The following is a 24,390-nucleotide window of genomic DNA, read 5'->3' as shown; positions in this document are numbered from 1 at the left end:
TGTAATTTTTTTTTTTTTTTTTTTTTTTTTTTTTTTTTTTGCATAGCTAAACCTAGACTGTAACTAGGTAGGCCTTTATGCTGACTCTGAAGAATTGCAGGAGGAAACAGGTGCTGTTCACAAAGAATTTGCCTTTCTTGAGTGTAAAAGTTTATTTCTCAGAAGTGGTTGGGCTTGTCTGCTTACTGTATTTCTTGGGATGCTGACTGTCGCTGTGTGGGTGTGTGTATGCAATCCCAGGTCAGAAGAATTACCGCTGTACCCTCTGTGACAAATCCTTCACCCAGAAGGCTCACCTGGAATCGCACATGGTCATCCACACGGGGGAGAAGAACCTGAAGTGCGATTACTGTGAAAAGCTCTTCATGCGGAGGCAGGACCTCAAGCAGCACGTACTCACTCACACGCAGTAAGTCATCTCCCAGGAGGTGCAGGGACGGCCAGGGCAATAAATAATAGGGCCTTCAGCTTCAAGAGTCTTTAGTTTGCAAATAGTTTGGCCTAGAGGAGTATAGGTTCATCCTCTAAAATGACAGAGAAGTCAATCTGGACAAATTCCTTGTTACTGGCTGAAGTTGTCCTATTCTAGTGTTCGCAGTATTTTAATGACACAGTAGATTCCAAGCGTGCACCTGGAATGTGAAATGGCGTTCTCAAGTGCTCACCATTTTGAAGAGAGAGGGGGGTTAGTTGATTTGCACTTAGTTCTCTGCTGAGAACTGCTTCCACCTCCCAATGTGATAAACTCCTCAGTGCTATTCTCACCAAGCAGCTTGTTAGTGAAGTCTCCCTCTGTTTGCACCAGGAATGGGGTGCAGACGTTCCCAGCTCTTACCTCCCCCCAGGTCTCATTCATGCACTTGGTCTCCTGCTCCTCCTGCAGGGAGATGCCCACCATCAGGGCAGATCCCCACCCCCAGGTCCTCCACTGGTTACCTAAAGGTTTCTCCCAGCCCCTGAGTTCTCTGCCAGGCAAGATTTTCCCTTCTGCTGTGAGAATTTGTCCATCCTGTCTAGTTATTCCCAATCTGAGGTCCTCCCTCAAAGGCTGCTTGCCCAAAGCTCGTCCCTCTGCTTATTTTTGTTTTCAGCATCTGGTTCTTGTACTCACTTGGCATGGATTGCTGCTTCTGTCAGGCTGCCTAGGAGACAGCGTAGTGCAGCTGGCGTGAGCAAGAGAGACAGACAGACTTGCTTTGCTGCTTGTTCTTACAGCTAGAGCCAGGAGCACTACTGCTGGGAGGTGTTTTGCACAGTTATCTACAGAATTTGATTGTTGCAGTCTGGTAAGCCTCTGCTTAGCATTTACAGACTGAGGGTTGTTAACAGTTGGCGGCTTTGTTTTCTTTTTTGGGGTTTACCCCCCCTGTGATTTATGCAGGGGGGAGAAGGAGGGAGACTGACCTTCCCACCATGGCAACATCTCTGCCTTTGCCAAAACATGGAGCTTAACCACAGTTTGGTCTCACTCAACAAACAAACAAACAAACCCCTTGCAGAATTCTTTCTTCTTTAATTAATCATCAGGAAAGAAAAACAGTTGGTCACAAGCTAGCACTTAATCCAAAAAGCCTGTCCTTTGCCAATGATGTTGGGGTGGGGAGCAGAGAAGAGGGGTTTTGTGTATGTGCTGTGTGAGAGAAAACTGAGCAGCATTTACACTTTAGTGCTGTTCTTTCTGGTCTGTGTCTCCTTCAGGTATATTGACAGTAAGATTTAGGAGTAAGACTGACCTTTTTACCCTTCCTGTCACCACCCCCCCACTATTTAATACAGGATCAGCTGCCGTACCGCAGGAGCAAACTGTCACTTTTCCTTGTCTTGCAGAGAACGGCAGATCAAGTGCCCCAAGTGTGACAAGCTGTTTCTGAGGACAAATCACCTGAAGAAGCATCTCAATTCACATGAAGGAAAGAGGGACTATGTCTGTGAAAAATGCTCTAAGGCTTATCTAACCAAATACCACCTCACTCGCCACTTAAAGATATGTAAAGGCCCCACGTCCAGCCTGTCAGCCCCAGAGGAGGAAGAGGAGGAGGATTCAGAGGAGGAATTAATAGACTCTATGAGGACTGAAGACTGTAGGATTAACAATGGAGTCTATTCAACAGGCGATGCCCTCTCTGGACACAAATGAAGAAAAGAGAGGGACATTTTCTTGGATGTTAAAACTGGGGAAGGAGAAAAAACCGAAACTCTTCCTTGTTTCCCCAGTCAACAGCGTATGTCAAATTGGAGTTTTCCTTCTGTTTTGGTCTCCACGCTACCACCGCTTGATAAACTGTTGCCAAAACACTGAACGAGATCGGATCATGCACGTACAAATGAAGAGTTGCTAAGAAGGAAACGTGAGGCAAGGAGATTTACACACACACTGTGCATACTTCTTTTCCAGATCACTCAGCTTAATCCATCCAGTGCCGGGATACACGACACACCTTGCGTAGCCCTTTGAGTAAAGAGCCACAAACCAGAAATGGAGTTGAGTGACTGCAGGGACCTGTAAGCCAACTGTCCTTAGCTGCCAAAGCCATAACAAAAATAAAACAAACAGAAATGGTGGTGGCAGTTGATGTATATTGCTTTTCGAGACCTTTTTAACTGAAGGATGTGGTCTGGCACAAAGCAAAGACTTGTCAAGGCTCAGGTTTCCTTCTTGAGAAAAAAAAAAAAAAAAGCTTTGGTTTAAAAAAACCCAACAGACAGTGGAATCAGCATTTTACAGACAAAGCAATTAATTACCCCACTATAGAAAATCAAAAATTGGCTTTTGGAGAACAGTTATTGCCTCTTCTCACTCTAGTTCCCTAGAACACGTAAGCAGGTGAAGAGGTAAAAACTGTACAGCCGCAGTAAGGACGAGGCTTACAGATGATGGGGCAGTGTTTACAGTATGTATTACTTGTGCTGTAAACCTTTCACCACCTAGAATGAGGGGAGGGTTTGCTGCTAATATTATTTATGGTATGAAGATGTATTTCATTTGGTTGTTTTCTTTTGAAAAAATTAAAAACGTGGCTCTTTTCTAATGTTCTTTTTTTCATATTTACACAACTGAAAAAAGGTTCCTATTTCTGATACTGCTGCTAAGAGAAACGCCACCACTTTTTCATCATCCGCCTCTCCCAAGCTTTCCTGGGACAAGGTTATGCATGGAGCACCTCCATGAACAGGCACAGGTAAGAACTGGTCTTTAAGCATTGTAGATTTGCTGGGTGGCTCCTCTGGGTGTGCTGCAAAAAAAAAACCCCTGTAAGCTGAGCTCTCTTCTCCAACAGGGTAGCTGGAGGTTTCCTTCTGAAAGAGGCTCTAGTTCTTGCCCTAGATGGCTTAGGTTCAGCTGCACATCTCCCTGTCCACTGTATTTCAGAGAGAGCTCCCTGGGTTCTTCAAACCTAAAAATGCACAGTGCCCGCCCTCTGAGATCAGTATGTGAATAAAAAGCTCCAGAAACACAGGTTGGAGGCTTTTGTGTAGTCAAGGGAGAGATGTGTTGCTTGCAGTAATGGAATTTCTTTCTAAAACAAAAAGCTACTTAGAGTCATAGAAGCATTTGGCTGGGAAAGACCTTTAAGATCATAGAATCCAACTGCTAGAGCTACAGTGCTAATTAGTACCAAAGGTAGAGATAACAGAAATTACAACCTTCAGAGAGCTTAACATGAAGCATTTATTTCAAATTAAAGCTTTGAAAAAAATTGCAGCTTTTCAGTGGAGAGTACTTGAACAGAGGTTCTTAAGCTTCAAAAAAAGCAGTTGTTCATTTGTTGTCCATGTTGTTCACCACTGCTTGGCAGAGAAAGGATTGAGGCAGGAATCCCAACACATTCGAAACATTCTTGGTTCCTGCAGCACTATGTGAAGCACCTGTCTCACCAGACTAGAAACAGCTGAAGAGGATTTAGAAGCAGCCACTTGCTTTAAGGGATGGGAAAGAAACCTACAGCCCTGCCTTTCCCCCACCTGCAGTTTGAAGTGATATCGTACATCTGCTTTACCTCACTGAATGAGTTACAGTGCACTAGGGTGGAAAGCAGTGCTAAAATCTCATCTACTTCAAGCACTGACACTACAGCTGCTTTGATACCAGTTGCTTTTGTTCCCAGGGCATTTTTAAACCCTTCCAGTGTCTGTCCACCTTCCCTGCGCTCCACAGGATGAGTACCATTTAACTTCTGGCCTAGGGTAAGGCACTTGGGTGTTCATTTTAAATGTGGGGCAATTGAGTCACGTTCCTTGACTAGGTTCCTGAGGCTTTAAAAGAAGTGTTTAAGTCAGTGGTGAAGCTGATACCCAAAGTGTTGCTCTGTGCCTTCAAGTTTCAGGCAGAAATGCCTGGGAGGAGTTAAGAACATGAACATGTAACATGGACAGCCTTCACCAGTGACAGTGACCAGCTGAGATCCCTTCCCTCACTTTGTGTCCTGACAGCCTCTCATCCTCTTCTGAGTAGTATTTCCTTACTTCAGCCCAAATTATCTTAATATATATTACATTTGGAGCTTGAAGAAAAACCCAATACACATGCAACATCAATAAGCTTCAGGTGCAGTGGAACCAGGGAAAAAACTCTTGATGGGGTAGAGCTGGGATATTTCTGGCTTGATATTGGTGAGCTGAGGTGTTACAAATACCCTTCAGGATTCTACTCAGAGATTCCAACTTAGCGCCCAAGAAATATTCTTAATATTTTAAAAAGTTACATAGAAGAACTTTTAAAATCTGTATTAGAAATCTGTAAATCTAGCCTCAAATTAAGGATAAATTACCTATTTACACTTGTCATTTCATTCAGCTTTTGTTTATTTATTACACAACTGCTGTCTGAAGTATTTTTCCTGATGCCCTTAGAAGATATTTACCTTCTCTGCAGCATTCAACAAACTTCTGGTAGCAGCAGGATGCTTTTCTAGTGACTGTTTCAATGTTACACATAGTAGCCCCTCTTTCTAACCTCAGGCAAAAGCAAGTGATTTCATCTTTCAAAGCTGGTAATAGAGGCAGGAACTTGGAACTGCTGACTTAGAGCTTAACCACATCACCGGGTTTCTTTGTCTGAGATGAAGAAGCCTGCAGATTGCAAGACACTCAAGTAATTTCTATGAACTCTTACCAAACAGGGGCATTCGTAGAATACACATGAGTTGAAGTCCCATTAATGACTTGGATTTTGTGATGTTTGATCCATCATGATTCCATTGCTGTCTCCAGATCGTTGCTGCTGCTGCCGGCCGTGGAGCTGCCAGGCGCGGAGCTGGCGCTTGCCAGAACGTGTCTCTCTCTGTTCCCAAAAGCCTCGTTCACTGCAACACAGAGAGAGGACTGCTTACACCTCGCTGTCGCAGAGACAGGAGCAGTGCAGCAGGTACAGCATGGTCAGTCACAGAACGGAAAAATCATGGCATGGAAATCCTAACCTGGTGCAATTTTACAAGCTTTCCCCCTTGCCCCGAGCAGGGAGCCCAAGTTTACGTGTCTGAACAATCTCCTGCATATGCTACTTAGATTACAAGTCCTGTTATTTCTCCCCCAGAGCATCTCTAAAGGTTTCCCCCGTGTACCTAAGTACTGTGAAGTGGATGAGTTTTGTACAGCAGAACATTAGGGTTAAATAATTTATTTCTGGTTTCAGTTTCTCTGGTTTCCACCGAGCTCTTAAAAGCCTCCAAAAATTCATACCATTTAGTTACAAGAGGCTACGACAACTGATCAAAACCTGTCCTCGCTTTTATTCCTACAAGTACTCAAAAAATGTGACACTTGATTACACCAGGAACATTATGAGAAAAGTAAAACAGGTATAATAAATCAGGTATTATACTTCAGCTACAAGAAAATAAATCACGTGGCAAACACAGTTCTCCAAGTTAGAAAAAAACCCACATTTTTTGAAGCTGAAAAGGTGAACACATACACAGTCTTGGGGTACTCAAAAAATATTAACCTACAGTTTCTCTCAGACCAGACTACGTTGCTGAAAATACAAATACACCCTGGGGGTAAGGGGAGAACCACAAAATTCAAAGAAATGAGAATGTTACCTGCAGAGATCTTGCTTATATCCCAGACACGCAGCCCTTCCCGCTCTCCTCCAAAGGCAAAAACAAAGGGGAAGTCGGGGCAGCAAGCTGCACAGAACAGAACACCCTGCCAAGGAAGAAGAAAAAGCAGGATTTTATTTATTTTTAATTATCACCCTAAAATGAATCTGTCATCTGAAAATAACTTAAATTTGGTTCAAAAAAAGTTTCTGAAACTTATTTTGTAAAGACACAAAATTAAAGTCAAGAGCTGCTAGTTATGAACAGTAGATCACAACTTGGAATGGCAGACACCCATGGGAGAGCCTCTCAGTTCTGCTCAGAACTGGTACCTGGTTCAGGTCCGAGGCTTTAGCAGCTGGACAATTACATGTTGAGCTGAGTGCTGCACTGTGAGGAGAGTGATTTACCCAAAATACACAGATGTGATTCCCCCCCCAAGATGTTACGTTAGTTAAAACAAGATTCAAGCTAGACAAAAAAAGAATAAGCAGACATAGTTTATATATAAAACTTCTCAGAATCAAAAAATTAATATTACTCTACCATTTTCATAGCCCTGGAATGGATTAAGCTTGGTCTGTCTCCCAGGATATCCCAGATTTTCACGGATTTGTCAGCAGATGATGTCACAAGGCACCCTTTGATCTGACTGCTTAGTTGTAGCCCTGGAAGATGAAGAGTGCAGCAGTGTGAGAGCACCAGGAACCACTGTTTCACAGAGATGTGGATACATTTTGAAGCAAAGCCGTGTGAACAAACCCAATATTCTTTTCACACTAAAAAACTCCCTTCCAGCACAAAGGAGCAAAAAGTTAATGATCGCTTCATGCTGCCACTGCTCCCTATCATGGCAGCAAACTAACATCATGTAAATTTATTTTGGTTCTTAATCCAACAACAGTAACAGTACAAAGATGCTGTTGTTCTGCTTCTTATTTCACATAATCTGGCTTCCCCAGGAAGTTTCCTTCATTCATTTGCCAAAGACCATCTCTTTTGCTATCCATAACAATGGGCTATATTCATATGATTTCATTTTAGACACCTGATCAGGTGCTTCAGGTTGCTTTTTAGACGCTCAGGTAATTAAAGTAGCCTGAAGGAGGCAGTGTGAAAACCCTCCCATATGCCATACCTAAATCATCTCCAGAATAAATGTCAGTATAAAGTAATTACAGACAGAGGAGGTAAACATTATAGTTTACGATCCTGAACCAGATTGCATAGGTGTTGTTCTTCCATACTCAAAAAACCACAGAGAGTGTCCCCCAAGTGAATAGAACTGTTTTGATGTTCTTATTCATGACATTCCCTGAGAAAAGGTCACTGTTGTTAAAATACTTTGCTTACAATGGCTTCTGAGCAGAGATTTGTTTCACACACCAGCTACCCGTGATTAGCACGCACAACTCTTTATCTGCTAAGCAAGGAATGACCACCACCTCACTCATACCGGTTAAAGACGTATTCCAGATGTGCCTCACCACACAAACACAACACACACACACACAATTTACCTGACACCTCTTCATCGTGAGCTTTCAGAGTAAACAGTGGCTTATCAGAACGAGCATCCAGACAGTACACAAAGCCGTCCTCTGTGCTTGCCTAAGGGAACCACAACATTTTAAAAACAAACAGCTGTAGTCACTCATTTGAAAAAAAAACCCAACAAAAAACTCCTATGAAATAATACCCACCCTGTAGTAAATCCCTGTGATTTGAGACAGACTTACCCTGCTTCTTAGTAGGGCGTATTACACAGCGTACACAGTTCTGCATCCCCAAAATCAGACTCCATCCTGATGGTGCCTGAGCTATTCCACACACCTAAACTATTCTGCAGGGATTTACATGGAAGTCTTAATCCTGCACGCGTTTAACTGGTATTTTGAAAATGGTTGCTTGGCTCTCATGTTAGACAATGAAATACACAGCCTTTAATCCCTTAACTGTCAGCTCATATTTTTTGGAGCCATCCAGTGGCTGCTTAATAGCCCTGTGCAAAGCTGAGTGTGATTATACTGAGAGTGATCTACATCATAAACCCAACAGAACTGAGCAACTGCTTCTGTTGGCTGTACACACAAAGAGTCTATGGCTAGACAACGGCTAGACAGCCATTGAAACAATAAAAATGATTTATTTTTTTTTACTTTAAAAGTTCTATTATAAAAATCTCCACAAAATCAAGGTATTTTCACTCTGTGCCAGATAGGAGGATGCTGCCCTCTAGCGGTCAAGTGAAACACTGAATATCCAGGATCTTAGTTCTAATTAGCTACTTCTCAGCTGCAATTGCCTCACTACATGAAACACAACAGCAATTATGCAAAGGAAAATACATCGCAGCCACTGAACGCTATGACAACATGGCAAAGGGGCCTCCTCTGGGGTGAAAAAGCATCATCATCAATTGCTTTTCTACTGTCATAACAAAGATAGCAAATAAGCAGCTGGTCTCTAAATACTTGTTGAAAAAACTCCCTAAAGCCATCCTTCCACACACTGCATTTTTACAATAAGCAACACCAACAGTCCAACGGTCCATCAGCTCCATTATATGATTCAGAAACATTATGAACACAAAAATACAGGTTAAATGAAATGGCAACAGTCAATAGACAAAGAACAGAACAGCGTGTACTCACTAAGAAATTACAAGGTGAAAAATGATTCCAGGTGACTCTTTCAACCTGACCACTAAACCGCCACGTTCGATGGTTATCTTGTGGGCTTCTGCAATCGTACAGCACAGCTGATCTAGGGGAAGAAGAGATAGGAAATTAAAAAGAGAAAAAGAAAAAGTCAGGGCAGAACACTTTATGAAGTTTGTTTTATCACTGGCATCTATAGAAGGGCCGTGTAAACTATAATTCAAAAATTAAAATAGAAAAAGCTTCACTATTTAGTCTTTCAACTCAGTATCAGATGACAATTTCTCAGATAAACGCAAGCTTTTTCCATATGCTTCAAAGAAGAAATCTTGGTTACAAAGAGCTGTTCTATTGAAATTAAGCAAACAGAGCTCGAATTTACTCAATACTTAAGACATTTACCATATAGGAGATCACAATTATGCAAATATATCACTTAATTATGAACAGCCTTCTAAAAATTAAAATCATGTCTGTTCAAAAATAATGCAGTAATGAGGAAATAAATTTCTGATAGATATACAAACATTTTCAAATATGCTTTAATAAAAAGAAAGAAAACATTCATCTTTAAAAGTGGTTAGGGAAATGCTACTCCAAAAAGGAGAAAGAGCGGAGTTAGTGGGACCCTTGGGATTCTTTACAGGCACGTGCTCAGCCCAGTGGCAGCAGAACCCAAAAAGCTCCTGGATGCAAATGCAAGAGAGGAGCGATGATGTCATTCTTGCAACATCTCACCACAATTTACAGCCACAGTGTAACCCGCTCCCACTCTATCCTATCATTAAACCCAAAGAAATGTGGCCTGGATTTGTCAGCTCTTTTACCAGGCGTTGTACAAAACCAGTTTGAGTGCATGCGCAGTTGTGAACGGTCTGACTTTCAGGTGATGAAGGCATCTGCCAACAGTCATTGAAGAGCCTGTGGTCCTACAAGGTTTTACATGAAAAACCCACAAAGGCAGTTTACTAGTTTATAGATAATATGCTGCTTTATAGGTGTCCATGGGATCAAAGGGCTGGCTAAAAAGGGATCCAGAAGCTGGTCTCAGTATTCTCAGTATTTGGACTTTTTTTTCCTCATAAAAGAAGCCAGAGACTCGGCTGAGGATTGATGAGTCTTTAAATATTTTAATACAATGACAAAGTCTTAAAAGCTGAATTTAAAAAAAAAAAAAAAAAAAAAAAAAAAAAAGCACTCTGGAGTTTTAAAGAAAAAATGAAATTTACTCCACTCGATAGTCAGTGATGTATATAATTAAATAGAAAGGGTTTGGAGAATGTGATTTTATGGTTACCGTAGCAACTAGCACCTAAATGGTCAATATTCTGTGCTCTTCTACCATCAAAAAAAAAAAAAAAAAATCAATCTAGGAAAATCACAGTCAGAGAACAAAATTAAAAAGTTACCCCCAGGAGATGGGAGAACAGAGGGGAAGCTCTTTAGCTGGCAGCGCTTACAAGAACTGGCAGTTACAGAGCGAGTCCCAGTGTGCAGACACAACCCATGTCACAGCATCTCCAGGCTGCAATCACCAGGAGACAGCCTGTTCAACGTCAGCTATTGCACACAGATCAATGGGGGCTGCAGGGAGAGGACTGGGATTTTAAAGTCTCTCATGCCCCCACCCTGGTCTTACAGTTTGGTAAAACTGGGGCAAGTTTTCACAGGAATGAGCATTCACATCCCCAACGCAGAAAATGCTGTAAGGCCAAATTAAGAAATAGATTCAGTTTGGAGCAGACGCCTGGCACAGAAAACGTCAGTCCAGATGGTTTAAGTATTTGGCGAGTCCTGAGAAAGAGGTAAGGAAAAGTACATTTTGGCCACATCCAAACCTGGCTACCTTGCTGGAAAAAAATAATAGCATTACTCAAATTTGGCAGAGTTATAAGCAACTGAAAAAGAAAACCTGAGGCAACTTAAGGGGCTTAATTCAATCCTAATACCCTCCCCACGTGTAACGTTTGAAAATATTACCCTGACATACTTATCGTAAGATCCAGAAATAAGGGTCTGAGTTTCAAACGGATGAAATTGCAATGTCTGGACCTAGATAACAGAAGATTTTATTTCAAAAATAAGCACTGAAATATAACACATATATAAAGGAATTTTCTTTGAACACAGCACAATCCCTCCTCCTCAAAACCAGCACATTTCCCCCCCAAAAACCTTCCTATTAAGCTTGTTGATAACTCAGATTTCTCATAAAAAAGTGCAAGAGATGCACATTATTTTTATTTCAAACATCCCCACCCAGTGGAAACAAGATATTTTCCAATATAATTTAACTGAAGAGAACCACATGCCCCCTTTCTGCCCTAGATATTAAAAAAATAAGCTGGAGGAGGTAAAAGAAGAGCTGTTTCCAGTTTGGAGAGAAATGCAGATGTGAGCAAAAATTGAAAATCTCAAGTTTGACAAGGGCAGTGACTTTGTTAAAAGCAAAATAAGGTTATAGCTATTAATAACTAACTTTCACATTTTAATTCCTATGAGGTGAATTCATTTCTGAAGTACCCATCACTACAGTATATTAGTATCATTTATTTTAAACCTTACCTAGGACAAACTGTAACCAACACTCACTCTTGCCTTAAGAGAGAGTTACAGCTTGACCTGTGCTTAGAGACCTATTTTTTGTAGCATATACCAGAACTATTACATTCCCAGCCATCCAGGCTTTTGCACAAAAGGCATTTAAAAACCGCTGTATGTCTTTGCAAACTTTCTAAAGGATAAGTTAAATAACTTTTTTAAAAGCACGTACAGCATTTTTCACAAAAACAACTAATTCAGAAATTTAAACTACTCTTCACAGTTGTTAGAAAATTACAGAATTGTTGTTGTAAGGGTTCAATACCAAGCAGCTAATGAAAAACTGGGATTTTTTTCTCTCTGTATTTTACACTGAAAGAAACCTAGCAATTATTACATACCTTGTCTGTATGTAGTGTCAGGCTGGCTGCTGGCTTTCCCACAGACATGTCCCACAAAATCACAGTATTGTCAGCAGATGCACTTGCTAAAACATTCCTAGTAATGGAACACAAATAAGTTTTAAAAATCTTTATACAAATACAAACAAATAATGGTCAAAAATCCAAAATATATAGAGAGCCGGATTCTGAAATCAAGTACTCTCTGGTCTACAGATTATATACCTAAAGCCTGACAGATAACTCCCCGAAGGTAATTCTATGTTACAAGTAAAGACTACAAACAGACTGGATTACATTATATTAGCACAACACTTACAACAACAACATTGACAGTTTTGCTTTTATTTCCCCGTTAACACCAGTTAAAATATAATTTTCTGGAAGATTTCTTGAACAAAGCAAAGCAAGAAAGGCTTTTAGGTAATTCCTTTCCTTTGACATTAAGACAGTAATTTTAAACATTACCTAGGCAACTTAGTGCTGTTTGCATACGCATACAGCCAAGAACCAGAAAAACCTGTTTTTAAAATATTTTGCTCTCTAATATCTAAGTATTTCTTTAACTACTGAAGACCCAGAACGGTACGCCCTTCATAGAATGCTGAAAGGAACCACTAACATTTCACTTGGTTTATAGACCCCACATTTCAACTTAAAGTTGACCAATTGTCTTAGGAATAATAAACACACAGTTTAGAAGTTTAACCAAAACAAACCTCAAAACATTCCCAAAGGCCTGTCCAATTCACAGGAACATTGCTACCATTGCTCCATTGCTCTTAAAACCAGATCTATTACCTCAACACATTGTTTCTGATTGAAACTGCTCCCTCATCACTTTTTTCTTTTTACATTAACTGAGTGTTTCTGCCGGAAAGAGCTAACATTCTCCTGGAAACACTGTTCTCCCAAACAATGCTAGAAGGGAAAGTTAAGAAAATGCATAGGGAAGGCTGTGAGAACATTTTACACTAACACCACTGTGACCTACAGGCAGGAAGTTATTTATAGAGAGCTGTCACATCACGTCTTGCTTTAAAAACCCAAACAACAACAAAACATTTAAATATAAGCTGCTCCTAGGCATTCCTTGTTTTGCCCATAAGCTTCCCACTTCAAGGCTGTTTTTATTTCCTGAAAGATCTACCGGTATCAATGGTAACTCAGCACATTACACAATTATGGATTCCAGACACTCAACTATTGTAGCTGCAGTTTTTGTGACTTGGCTCTATATCATCACCAGACAACCATTTCTAGGTACATGAAAGCTGCTCTTTTTTTAAGGCTGATGGAATGACCACTACCACACTCGGTGCATATGCGTATAATTTAAGAGCAATAGACAGCACACTGTAAATTAAACATGCAATTTATGTAGATTTACTGCACGTCTATGTGGGTGTTTCCTTCTTCAGTATCTAGATAACAAAGCGTTACAAGCGAAGGCTCATCAGGAGTACGCAGAGTTCACTGGGTATCTCCAGATAAGAGCAATAGACAGCACACTGTAAATTAAGCATGCAATTTATGTACATTTACTGCATGTCTATGTGGGTTTCCTTCTTCAGTATCTAGATAACAAAGCGTTACAAGCGAAGGCTCATCAGGAGTACGCAGAGTTCACTGGGTATCTCCAGAGGCATTTATGACAGCGGGGAAAAAAAAAATAAAAATCAGCCTGTGGCCCATTCTGAGGACCCTCTGGCAGCTGAACTGTTAGAAACCACCTAAATGATAAAAAACCAGCAGTATCTTTATTTCAGTCAGCACATTGTCCTTGTCCCCCAAGACGGACCAGCTTTGTGCTGCTTCAATAGCAGCAACTCATTGCTAGTTCATTCAGGCAACAGGGAATTCTCTCTGTCAAGGATAACCCAAAGGTCAGAGGCATTTCTGTAACTGTACTATTAGGGCTTTTACACTCTTTTCTGTTCACAGCTCTGGGGGAAAAGCCAGAGGAGAAAAAACAGAACAGCAAGGACTTCCTTGTATAAATCTATCTATCTGTTGAAATGGTGGTTTAGGTCACTGGCAGATTGGCACAGATCAGGGCAGCCCTTCAGCTTCTCCAATTTGTGTATCTGACTTAAATGGAGCCAATTTATCAAATGGTTCAGACCCACCTTAGCCCTGCCTTCATCTGGACAACCTGCAAATAAAAAGTGACCTGCAGCAATACACAGGTTTTAAAAAAAATGAAGACTTCTGGATAAAAAAAAATAAAAAAAGGAGCGTGTGTATGTATTTTTGAGAATGTATTCATTTCAGCAGTATTTTCAAGTTCAATGCTATACTACATCAGATTTTGGATTTGTGTGAAAAATATATGCCAAACTATGTATATAAATTTGTAACCATCCACTGTTGTTCTTTTATTGTTGTTCTGTTGTATTCTTTTACCTGCTTTGTTTATTCCACGAGAGGTCAAGCACAGCATCAGTATGTCCTTTTGCTGTCCCTTCTGAAGATAAACTCTGTGTCTGCAAACACAACATAAACAGACTTCTGAAAATTATAGCTCCAACGGCAATCAAGCATTACAACACACTAGTATGAACTCCTTAATGCCTTCACAAACAACTTCATGTTTTAAATTACTTATCACTTAACCAGGCTTTTGATAGAACTATCTCTGTAATACCTGCACCTTGTCTCCTACCCCAGATCTCGGATTGCTCCACTCACAGATGGTGGGCTTCCAGAACCAGTTACTCCCTCCAGGCTAGTAGAAGAAATCTCATTGTTTCCAGCTAATGCACAGCTTCTTCAGCTTCTTCCTAAATGCTCCTGGCAGTTCCCTCTCTCTCCTCCCAATTAACTGAGCTTTGGGTCCTTGTAACTGCCAGCTCCCACAAATTCTAATTTTAAATGGTTAAGCTTCAAAGTTTACTGGGACAGCAATTGGAAACCTCCCATAAGCCACACTCTGTTCTTAACTCCAGACTTTAATTAGCCATACAGAGAAAAATTAGCATTTCAAATTGAGGTAACAGCAATTCTGATAACTCAGTGATTTTCAGAAGTAGGTTTCACAGAACAAATTCTGCTTCCAAGGATATTTTTTCTAGTGTTTTTAAAACCAGAAGGTCTCAGAGCTCAAGAAATAACCCCCCCTCACAATTACACAGAATGGTTATTTAGCTAACACTGCAGTGCTTCTTCATTTGGGAAACCAAGATTAGCTCTATACCCAGTGTTCACCTTTCCTATTCAGTCGAGGAAATCTTTAGCACTTCCCAAAGCATCTACTATCAGCAAAATTAAGAAGATTTAAGTTATGTTACCTTCCATACTTGTTTCACATACCAAGGAATTTGGACGAATCATAACAACCCATTCAGACACACAAGGAAGGTCAGATTCATCTCACATAAGTTAGCACCCAGTCAAAACCTCAGTCTTCCTCTTTGGTATTTAAGTTTCTCTCTGCAGTCCACTAGAAGAAACTCGGCCATTCTCTGGGGGTGTCTCTATGCATTCACCTTAGACAACCTCAACAACTAGCTCAAAATATGCTTAAATTTTAGATAAAGCTAGCAGAGGTGAATCCTGAGTAAATGTATTTTATTAGTGTCAACCTTGTCCTTCATTGCTCAACACATTTTCAACGCTGAGTCACAGAAAAATACTAATTTTAACCTATTGCAGATGACCATGAGATTACCTTCTGTAACCTGTCTAAACACCATCTTTCAACATGACAGAATTAAACCAGATCATCTAAAATTTTTTTACTGTAGGAAAAATAGTAATGACAACATTATCCTTGCTCTAAGTTTTCTACATCCGACCGGACAAACCATTTTGCAATACTCACTTTCTTTCCTTTCTTTTTCTTCTTTTTTTCTTTCTTGTCTCCAAGAGAAAAGACTGGTTCTAAGGATTCCACTATATCAAGGTCCCAAACATCAATAATCGGGGTCATGTTACCCACCGCAACATAATTTCCTACAAGCAGAAACCCAAATGCAACCACATTTATTCAGTTACAAAACAGTGTATTTGGCAATCCAGCTGTTGCTTATTTCTTTGATTAAGTGAAACTTACACTTATGTGCCAGCATCTTCTATTTGAACATCTTTGATGATTATAACTGACAAGGAACAATTTAAAAATATCAACTGACAGCACATGTTGCCAGAGAAAAATTTACTTGCTTGCCAATACACTTCCCCTTCAGTACAAGTAACTGTACAACGAAGCTGTATAAAGTTCCATGTTCTGTTTGTTTTTTTAAGGAAAATAAAACCAAACCATTCCCCATGCTAAAAAAAATAGTATCTGTAAAACGCAAGAAAAAGGTTACCAAATACATAAATATATATACATTTTGCTGTGTTTTACAGTTAGTTAACTGCTTTGGCCTTAATGATTTTGAACAAAAGCAACCTTTCATTTGCAAGTGGAAAATAAAGCAGATTAGAGAAGAGCTTGCTCTGGTCTGCTAATTGACAATAACTTAGTTATTTGTAATAAAATCAGTGTTTTAATCAAACCACTTGTTATGGCAGCATCACTAAGATGACTGTATCACCAAGCCAAAAAAAAACAAAGCCTGATATCCAGTTTTTCCACCTTAACGTTTTGGTTTTATTTCTGTTTGTATCACTGGAGGAAATTATTTAATGACAATATTACATTTATATACTTTTGAACTATTAACTGGGCAGTTACAGTGTTCTTTGTAATTTACCTAGTGATTCGTCAGGGCTAGGATCAAAATTCAACCACTCCAGACACAGAGGGTAAGCTGGCAAGATAATATCATGATGTACATAAAATGAGTCCTCTTCATGATTGTAAACTGAAAAAGAATTAAAGATATACAAGATTATAAACTGCAGAAGCCTGTGATACTGTTTAATAAGTTTACACCAGGAAAATAACCAGTTTACACTGGTTACCAAATTACACCAGTTAATAAAATTGGTAAATGCCTCCAGATACAGAGAATACCAGATGTTGGTATCTGAAGAGATGCCTTCAAACACTTTGGTCTTGTTGTTTTCTTAAAACAGAATACTTTGCTTGCAGAAACATGTACCATAGCAGCAATAGCCAAAAACATTTACCCAAAAAACCACCGTAAGAAAAAATGGTAACTTCAGCACACTCAGTAGTACTTCTTGCTGCAATAGAAAAATCTTTTAAACGGTAAAACTAAATCCATCCCTAGAACAAGTGGTATTTTGACGTTATTAAGGATCATCCCTTTTAAAATTAAGATGATAAAGGTGGCAATTCTTCTATTCCTAGCAGTGGAAAGCACATTTAAAGAAGCAAGGAGAAAGTAAGTGAAAAAACCAAACCCATCAACAATCACCTAGAAGAAGCTTGTGTGACTGGAAGAAAGACTGTATGCTCAGAGAATAAAATTGCCATAATATTTTCTAAGTGTCAATAGGAATAAAATAAGGAAAGGAAATCCTATACAGCCTGATAAAGGCACACTGTCCTCTAAATAACAGTAACTCCACATTAAATACTCTGGTTCTGGAAAGTGGCTAAAGCATCATGATATAAAAAAAAAAAAACAACAGAGAACAAAACACACAGGACACATGGGGAGGAAAAAACTTCCAAAAAACACCTTCCCCTTCTTCTACACAGCCACATGGAACAGGTTAGGCAAAACATATTCCCTAGCTTCACTGTAAGGAACAACTCCTACATTACTTACCATGGACCTCCAAACTACAGTAATCTTTATCAGCTTTGCCACAAAGGACAAGATTGTCAGTGGGCTTAATCAAAAAGTCCTCCTGCTCATATTGATCCTGAACAACAGAAAAAGGAGAGGACAATGGATGTTAAGAAAAGCACATAAACACTCAAAACTACACATGTATGAATGGCTGAATCATTAATAACTTTTAACCATAACTGAAAACATTCAAGCTCCAACACCCTGCTGCCCACCCACCTAAAGCCATCTTATGGTGGTGAACAGAGAAAGACAGGAACCAGACTCGATCATGGGGAGGTTGAAGGACTGTTGATGAGGACCTCGGGGGATCACCAAATATGAAACCATCTTTTAAGGTTACCATGATGCAGCCCATTGCTGAAAAGAAAATCACCACTAGAAGCCCACATACATAGCTTATTTCCCTTGTGCTCTCACGCCTTGAGCAGTTATATCGTGTAACAGCATTTTACACAATAAGCATACTGTAACTGCTCCTCACACCCAGGAAGCAATTCCAAGAACATTAAAGCATTGTCTACTTTCTGGAAAATATTTCCAGAAAAGTACTGCCTACAGCTATACTGGGCATTCAACTGTACCAGAAGAGATGTAACCTCTCATCTGATTTTCATTGTTACCGAGGAATGGAAGGCATTCAGGGAATTTTTGTTAGCAGAAGACTAAGAGCTGGACATAAAAGTCAATATTTCGCACCATCAATAGATGGCACAAACAAAGTACCATCCTTCAAACATGCAACACATACAAGACTTTTTGGACTTCTTGTCGCAAGCTTTTAATTTCTTTTTTTTTTTTTTTTCTCCACTTCAAGCATCTTCTCAATATTTGAATTTTATCAAGTACTGCAATTCTTTACATTAATCAATCATAGAATCACAGAATAGAATCATAGGATCCTCTAGTCCAACCATCAACCTAACTGAAAAAAAAAAAAAAAACCAAAACCCAAAAGAAAGCCATACAAAAGGACCCCACACACCACTAAACCATGTCTCTAAGCTCTATGTCAACCCGTCTTTTGAAAACCTCCAGGGATGGTGCCTCAACCGCTTCCCTGGGCAGCCCATTCCAATGCTTAGTGACCCCTTCAGCGTAAAAATTCTTCCTAATATTTAATCTGAACCTCCTGTGGCGCAGCTTGAGGCCATTTCCTCTTGTCCTAAATGTATCACAGTACCATTTGTTACAATGTTACAATGTCACACACTAACACCTGTTAAAATGTATCACAGTGCCACTCGCTACAATGTTACAATGGAACACAATAACACTTGTTACAATGTATCACCGTGTAATTTGTCACAATGTTTCAATGTAACACAGTAACACCTGTTACAATGTTTCAATGTAACACAGTATCACCTGTTACAATGTATCACAGCGCCACTTGTTACAATGTTTCAACATAACATTGTAGTGCCTGATACAATGTATCACTGTGCAATTTGTCACAATGTTACAATGTATCACATCAACACATGTTACAACGTACCACTGTGCCTTTTGTTACAATGTGACACATTAACGCCTGTTACAATGTATCACAGTGCAAGTTGTCACAATGTTACAATGTAACACAGAAACACATTACAATGTATCACTGTGCCCTTTGTTACAATGTAAAAAAGGTGTGTTCACTTTTTTCTATGCCTGGAAGAAAGTCAGCTTTTCTGATACAGAATAAATGCAGTTCATCTTCTCTCTGAATCCCTGTGTGAATGAGCATCTCTCTGGCCATAAAAATAACTTTTAAAGCATTTCTCTCCTCTAGTGGTACACAGGAAAAGTCATCAAGCAGTCAAAATATACAGTGCCCCAAAGCGGACACAGCAAGTGAACTGGTTTTAAAGATTAGATGTATGCCTTCCTCCTTGAGCTTTGTTAGAGTGTGTGAAGTCACCATAACAACTCCTTATCTGAGACTACATGTTTGACAAAGTCCCCTGACACACACACTGGACAATGTGGTAGAAGCCTAGAGCTACCCTTTTCTTTCAGTCTTACTAGCTTGGTAAAGAATCCAAAGTACTATAAGGAAGGACAGCACACAGAAAAATCTCAGAATCCTTATGCCTAGATCAGGTCTCAAAAATTCACCTACTCCACCACTTTGCCCCAGATGATCATAGTCTCTCCCCATTGTTCTCTAGTTCACATCATCTCTTTTCAGACAACCTCACCTTGTAAGAGATTTCTGGAATCTCTTCACGTAAATAAGTCATTGACAAGCTACAATCTATCCTTCTGAACTATGGGATATTCTCTGGACTTTCTCCATATCTTCTCTGAAGAAGTATCCAATATTCTAGCTAAGGCAATACTGATGTTAAGTAGAGTAGGATTACCTCATGCCTTGCATGCTGTATCCCATTCACCAGAAAAAGACAAACAGGCTGCATCACAGGACAGCAGTGCTGACACAGTTAGCTTGTGTCAGGCTGCAGCCAGAGGCTTCTTCACCCACTACAGAGCTCCTACAAAGCCAGCTCCTGCACAGATGTTCCCCATCTGATACTTGGAAACTCATGCAAGCAGAAACAGTCAACTACACAATACATTGTGCATATTCTTTTAACAGTGACATATTCCTTCACTCTATACCCCTAATTTGACACATAGCCCTAGTCCACCTCAGTTTGGTTTCTTTCACAAACTGGTGGAGGGTGTAAGAGTCTTGCAATCTGGGAAATTTTCTAGTTTGGGTCGTTAATGGCCCGAGATACTGAGATTTGTTACTTCAACCATTTTCTGGGTCCTACTAGATAGATGACAAATCACCTCCACATACAGAAGCACATGGCTTAAACAATGAGCCAGTTCACTATAATATCTGACTTAACCGTAAAAAACACACACAGAGGGGACTGCACAAAGCAACCTTAAAAGAGTTCCATCTGATCAAAAATGTGGCAAGCCTTTGGAAGAGGACTGCAAGCACCTACAGACCCGAAGGCAGTCCAGCAGTGGGAAAAAATAACTGATTTTGAAGTTTATCCTGTTTGAGATATATCACATTTTTATAGTACTTACAGTGGTTTTCAGAGTGATGTAAGGATCCTGATCATTGTTCCCATATACTGCCAAAGCAGCCAAAGAGTCTTCGAGTTTTAATTCACCTAGATGGGAATTTCAGAACATTTGTTTCTATACACCAGTGACATGAATTTAGAAACTTCTGTACCAACAGCTGTATTGCAAAATATGAGGAGCAGGGTAATGAAGTTCCAAATTCCAACCATAAGAAACTCTTAAACTGCTCAATGTTGTCAGGGACTTCTGCTGCTCTGCTCCAGCACTACAGCAGGGGGAGTGAAACTCTTTCCAACACTGGACTCATTTCTAGTGTCAGGGCGACGCATCAAATTGTTTCACTCACTAAATGACTTCCAAAACTGGGACAAGCAAGTAGTTAAAAATGTGAATTTCCATCATTTGAAACATAACACTGTGTACTAATTTCTTAAGTACAGTAAGAGGTGAAAAGGTTCTTCACCTCCATTGCATGTCTGACATTTAAATTCTTACCTGTGTATTCCTCTTCGTCATAATTGTCCAGATCATACTCCTCCAGTTCATTATCAGACGCATCTTCGTTTTTATCAGAAGGCTTAGGTCTGTCAGATGCCGTCTGGCCTTCATTGCTACCATCAGCACCATCCCTGTTTAAAGACACAAATCCCTGAGCAACTGTGACAGACATTTAGGATGCTTCCAGGTAATTATTAGGGGACTGCTAACAAGGTTTCAGCACACCATCCTGGCTGTTCACATGGTTTCAAGTCTTTATATCACTAATTTGGAAATCTGTTCACTTCTTTCCTATCTCTTCCTGAAATACAAGACACCATTATTCTCAGGCTTCCAGAGAAAGTTTTTTCTTGGAAGTTTTCATGACGAAATGTGACACAAATTTTGCTTGACAGAGCTAAACTGTGTGTCTAAATCCCTTTCTCTTACCCTTTTTTGTGGATACAATGCTCCCAACCTCACTGCTGTGCATTTGCATGTGTCCAACTAATTCCTTTTTTTTTTTCTCCCACCCACATGTCCTGTCATGTGTGATGATTCTTGCATTTCTTCAAGATTTTTTAAGACTTTATTTTCTCATACTTCCCACACTTATGTTAGGAAAAAAAAACCCCACAACATAAAACTCATTAGGTAGGGACGTATTGCAGATTACTTCTTATAGGACAAACTATGCAACACCTAGAAAACTGTGTGCCAAAAATTCAGTAGAAGTAGTAGAAGTATAGATCAAATGTTGATCTGTACATCACGCCAGACATCTCAATGGAGTGTGTGCCACAGGAACTCATTCCTGCTGGACACACTGTATTTCGTAGAATTGTAGAAGAGTTTGGGTTGGAAGGGACCTTTAAAGTCCAACTAGTCCAAGCCCCCTGCAATAAGCAGGGACATCTTCAACTAGATCAGGTTGCTCAGAGCCCTGTCCAATCTGACCTTGAATGTTTCCAGGGATGGGGCAGCTACAGCCTTTCTGGGCAACCTGTGCCAGTGTTTCACCACACTCATAATAAAAAATTTCTTCCTTGTATCTAGTCTAAATCTTCCATCTTTTAGTTTAAAACCATTACCCCTTCTCCTATCACAACAGGCAATATTTCTTAGAATAGAACAGAACAGAATCACTTCAGTTGGAAGGGATCTACAGCCCAACTGCCTGACCACTTCAGCGCTGACCAAAAGTTAAAGCACATTAAGAGCATGACATCTCAATGGAGTGTGTGCCACAGGAACTCATTCCTGCTGGACACACTGTATTTCGTAGAATTGTAGAAGAGTTTGGGTTGGAAGGGACCTTTAAAGTCCAACTAGTCCAAGCCCCCTGCAATAAGCAGGGACATCTTCAACTAGATCAGGTTGCTCAGAGCCCTGTCCAATCTGACCTTGAATGTTTCCAGGGATGGGGCAGCTACAGCCTTTCTGGGCAACCTGTGCCAGTGTTTCACCACACTCATAATAAAAAATTTCTTCCTTGTATCTAGTCTAAATCTTCCATCTTTTAGTTTAAAACCATTACCCCTTCTCCTATCACAACAGGCAATATTTCTTAGAATAGAACAGAACAGAATCACTTCAGTTGGAAGGGATCTACAGCCCAACTGCCTGACCACTTCAGAGCTGACCAAAAGTTAAAGCACATTAAGAGCATTGTCCAAATGCCTCAAGAATTGATAGGCACCAGCCACCTCTCCAGGAAGCCTGTTCTGTTTGACCACACTCTCAGTAAAGAAATACTTCCCAACACCTGGTCTGAACCTCCCCTGGCGCAGCTTTGAACCGTTCCCACGTGTCCTATCACTGCATCACAGGGAGAAGAGATCAGTCCCTCTCCTCCTCAGGAAGCTGTAGAGAGCAATGAAGTTGTCCCTCAGCCTCCTTTTCTCCAAGCTAGACAGGCCCAAAGCCCTTAGCTGTTCCTCACAGGACATTCCTTCCTGACCTCTCACCAGCTTTGTTGCCCTCCTCTGGACACATTCAAGGACCTTCACATCCTTCTTAAATTGTAGGGCCCAGAAACACACACAGTGCTCAAAGTGAGGCCGCATCAACACTGATAAGTGGGATAATCACCTGGTTATGCGGTTATGCGGTGTTTGATGCACCCCAGGATGCAGTTTGCCCTCTCAGCTGCCAGGGCCCACTGCTGGCTCCTACTGAGCCTGCTGCCCACCAGCACCCCCCGATCCCTCTGCAGGGCTGCTCTCCAGCCACTCCTCTCCCACCTCATACTTGTGACAAGCGTCTCTCCTAGCAGCAGGATCTGACATTTCTGTCCTGTATGCAAAACTCCCGGGCAGCAACGAGCCACGATAGTTCTCATAGGTATGATTTCTAAAGTAAATATCAGAAATCTATTTCTATAATCTATTCAGTAAAATAATCACTTCACATTGCCAGTTTTTCATTGTGTAAAAACCAATAACAAGACAATTTGAGATTCTAAACCCAAGTCTGGTTGTGATCTCTGCACAGGAAAAAAAAAGTAACTGATGCCATAACAAATTCTACGAAGTACCAGATGTTATATAGAGATCATAACTCCTTCGGTCGTTACAGATGGTCTTTCCAGTTCCATGCTGGAATGCACAATTACTGATACACAGCACCTCAAATCTTTCTGTGCTTCTGCAATTGCAAGAGAAAGGAATCCACCCAAAAAAACCCAAAAGCTCACACACACAAAGGAGAAACAAGTAACACCACAGATTACAGAAACATAACTGGTTAAGAAGCTAATATAAAGTAAGAACCTTCCAAATGTTTAAGATGATTTTGGAACCATTAAAAAACAAAACCAGAACAAAACACAGTCTGGGACAAAACTCTGTTCAGCAATAGAGGCATGGATCCATCTAACAGAAACCGGGTGGATAACATACACCAAACTAAAAAAGTTATTATTGCTACTTATTGCATACCTACAGATGTTGAGTCATACACACTGGGGCGTAACCACACACCCTACGTGGCTGAAACAGAATAAGAAGCCTAAATCTGTGATCAGATCTAGTTGGAAAAGGCTGGAAAATGGAATAAGACCTCAGCCCCTCCTCTTTTTCTAGACCAAAAAGAGCCATTCCTTTATTGTCTTCCACAGATTATGTTTCTTAAACCCATCACTTCTGTTATTCTTTTCATAAGCTTATTTACCTGTTGCTTAAAAGCAGAGCGACAAAACTTAACACAACTACACAAACAACAACTTTCTTGCCAAGTGGAGAGTTGTGATGTCTCCCGTTTCACGTGTGAATCGTAAATACAACCCTAAGGGATGTTTTGCCCTTTTTTTTTTTTTTTTTTTTTGGTGACAGAACAAAATGCCGAGTCCTTCCAAGCCCCACCGTGGACTCCAGACCTACTTTTCCAGGATGTCCCGTTGGGGCTCTCACCTCGCTCCAAAGCACTCCCCTTCCCCCGGGCTCCCCCAGCACCCGCAGCCACGGAGCCACGCCGGGCGGGATCGGCGGCTCCAGGGGAGGCCCAGGGGCTCCCGAGGGGTCGC

General features: G+C 40.5%; 2 protein-coding genes across 2 annotated transcripts in view; one reads left to right on the top strand and one right to left on the bottom strand.

The window, feature by feature from the left end:
• PRDM4 (PR domain containing 4) overlaps positions 1-3,030 on the top strand; it is a 17,743-nt gene extending 14,713 nt beyond the window's left edge. Inside the window, exons 9-10 of the mRNA XM_014963843.1 lie at positions 241-409; positions 1,828-3,030. Coding sequence (XP_014819329.1) covers positions 241-409; positions 1,828-2,137 — 479 coding nt within the window. The 3' untranslated portion in view covers positions 2,138-3,030. The remainder of the gene's footprint in view (positions 1-240; positions 410-1,827) is intronic.
• Positions 3,031-3,646: 616 nt separating this feature from the next.
• The window catches only part of PWP1 (PWP1 homolog, endonuclein), a 41,221-nt gene continuing 20,477 nt past the window's right edge, over positions 3,647-24,390 (bottom strand). Inside the window, exons 2-14 of the mRNA XM_014963276.1 lie at positions 20,886-21,019; positions 20,391-20,476; positions 17,331-17,427; positions 16,344-16,454; positions 15,467-15,597; positions 14,050-14,129; positions 11,644-11,740; positions 10,692-10,753; positions 8,696-8,807; positions 7,562-7,652; positions 6,588-6,709; positions 6,042-6,147; positions 3,647-5,303 (exon numbers count right to left, since the gene is read on the bottom strand). Of these exons, the coding sequence (XP_014818762.1) occupies positions 5,188-5,303; positions 6,042-6,147; positions 6,588-6,709; positions 7,562-7,652; positions 8,696-8,807; positions 10,692-10,753; positions 11,644-11,740; positions 14,050-14,129; positions 15,467-15,597; positions 16,344-16,454; positions 17,331-17,427; positions 20,391-20,476; positions 20,886-21,019 (1,345 nt within the window). The 3' untranslated portion in view covers positions 3,647-5,187. The remainder of the gene's footprint in view (positions 5,304-6,041; positions 6,148-6,587; positions 6,710-7,561; positions 7,653-8,695; positions 8,808-10,691; positions 10,754-11,643; positions 11,741-14,049; positions 14,130-15,466; positions 15,598-16,343; positions 16,455-17,330; positions 17,428-20,390; positions 20,477-20,885; positions 21,020-24,390) is intronic.

This window comes from Calidris pugnax, unplaced genomic scaffold, assembly GCF_001431845.1.
Source record: "Calidris pugnax isolate Ruff unplaced genomic scaffold, ASM143184v1 scaffold44, whole genome shotgun sequence".
Lineage (NCBI taxonomy): Eukaryota > Metazoa > Chordata > Aves > Charadriiformes > Scolopacidae > Calidris > Calidris pugnax.
The sequence above is the reverse complement of the archived record's forward strand: the minus strand, read 5'-3'. Positions and strand labels throughout refer to the sequence as shown.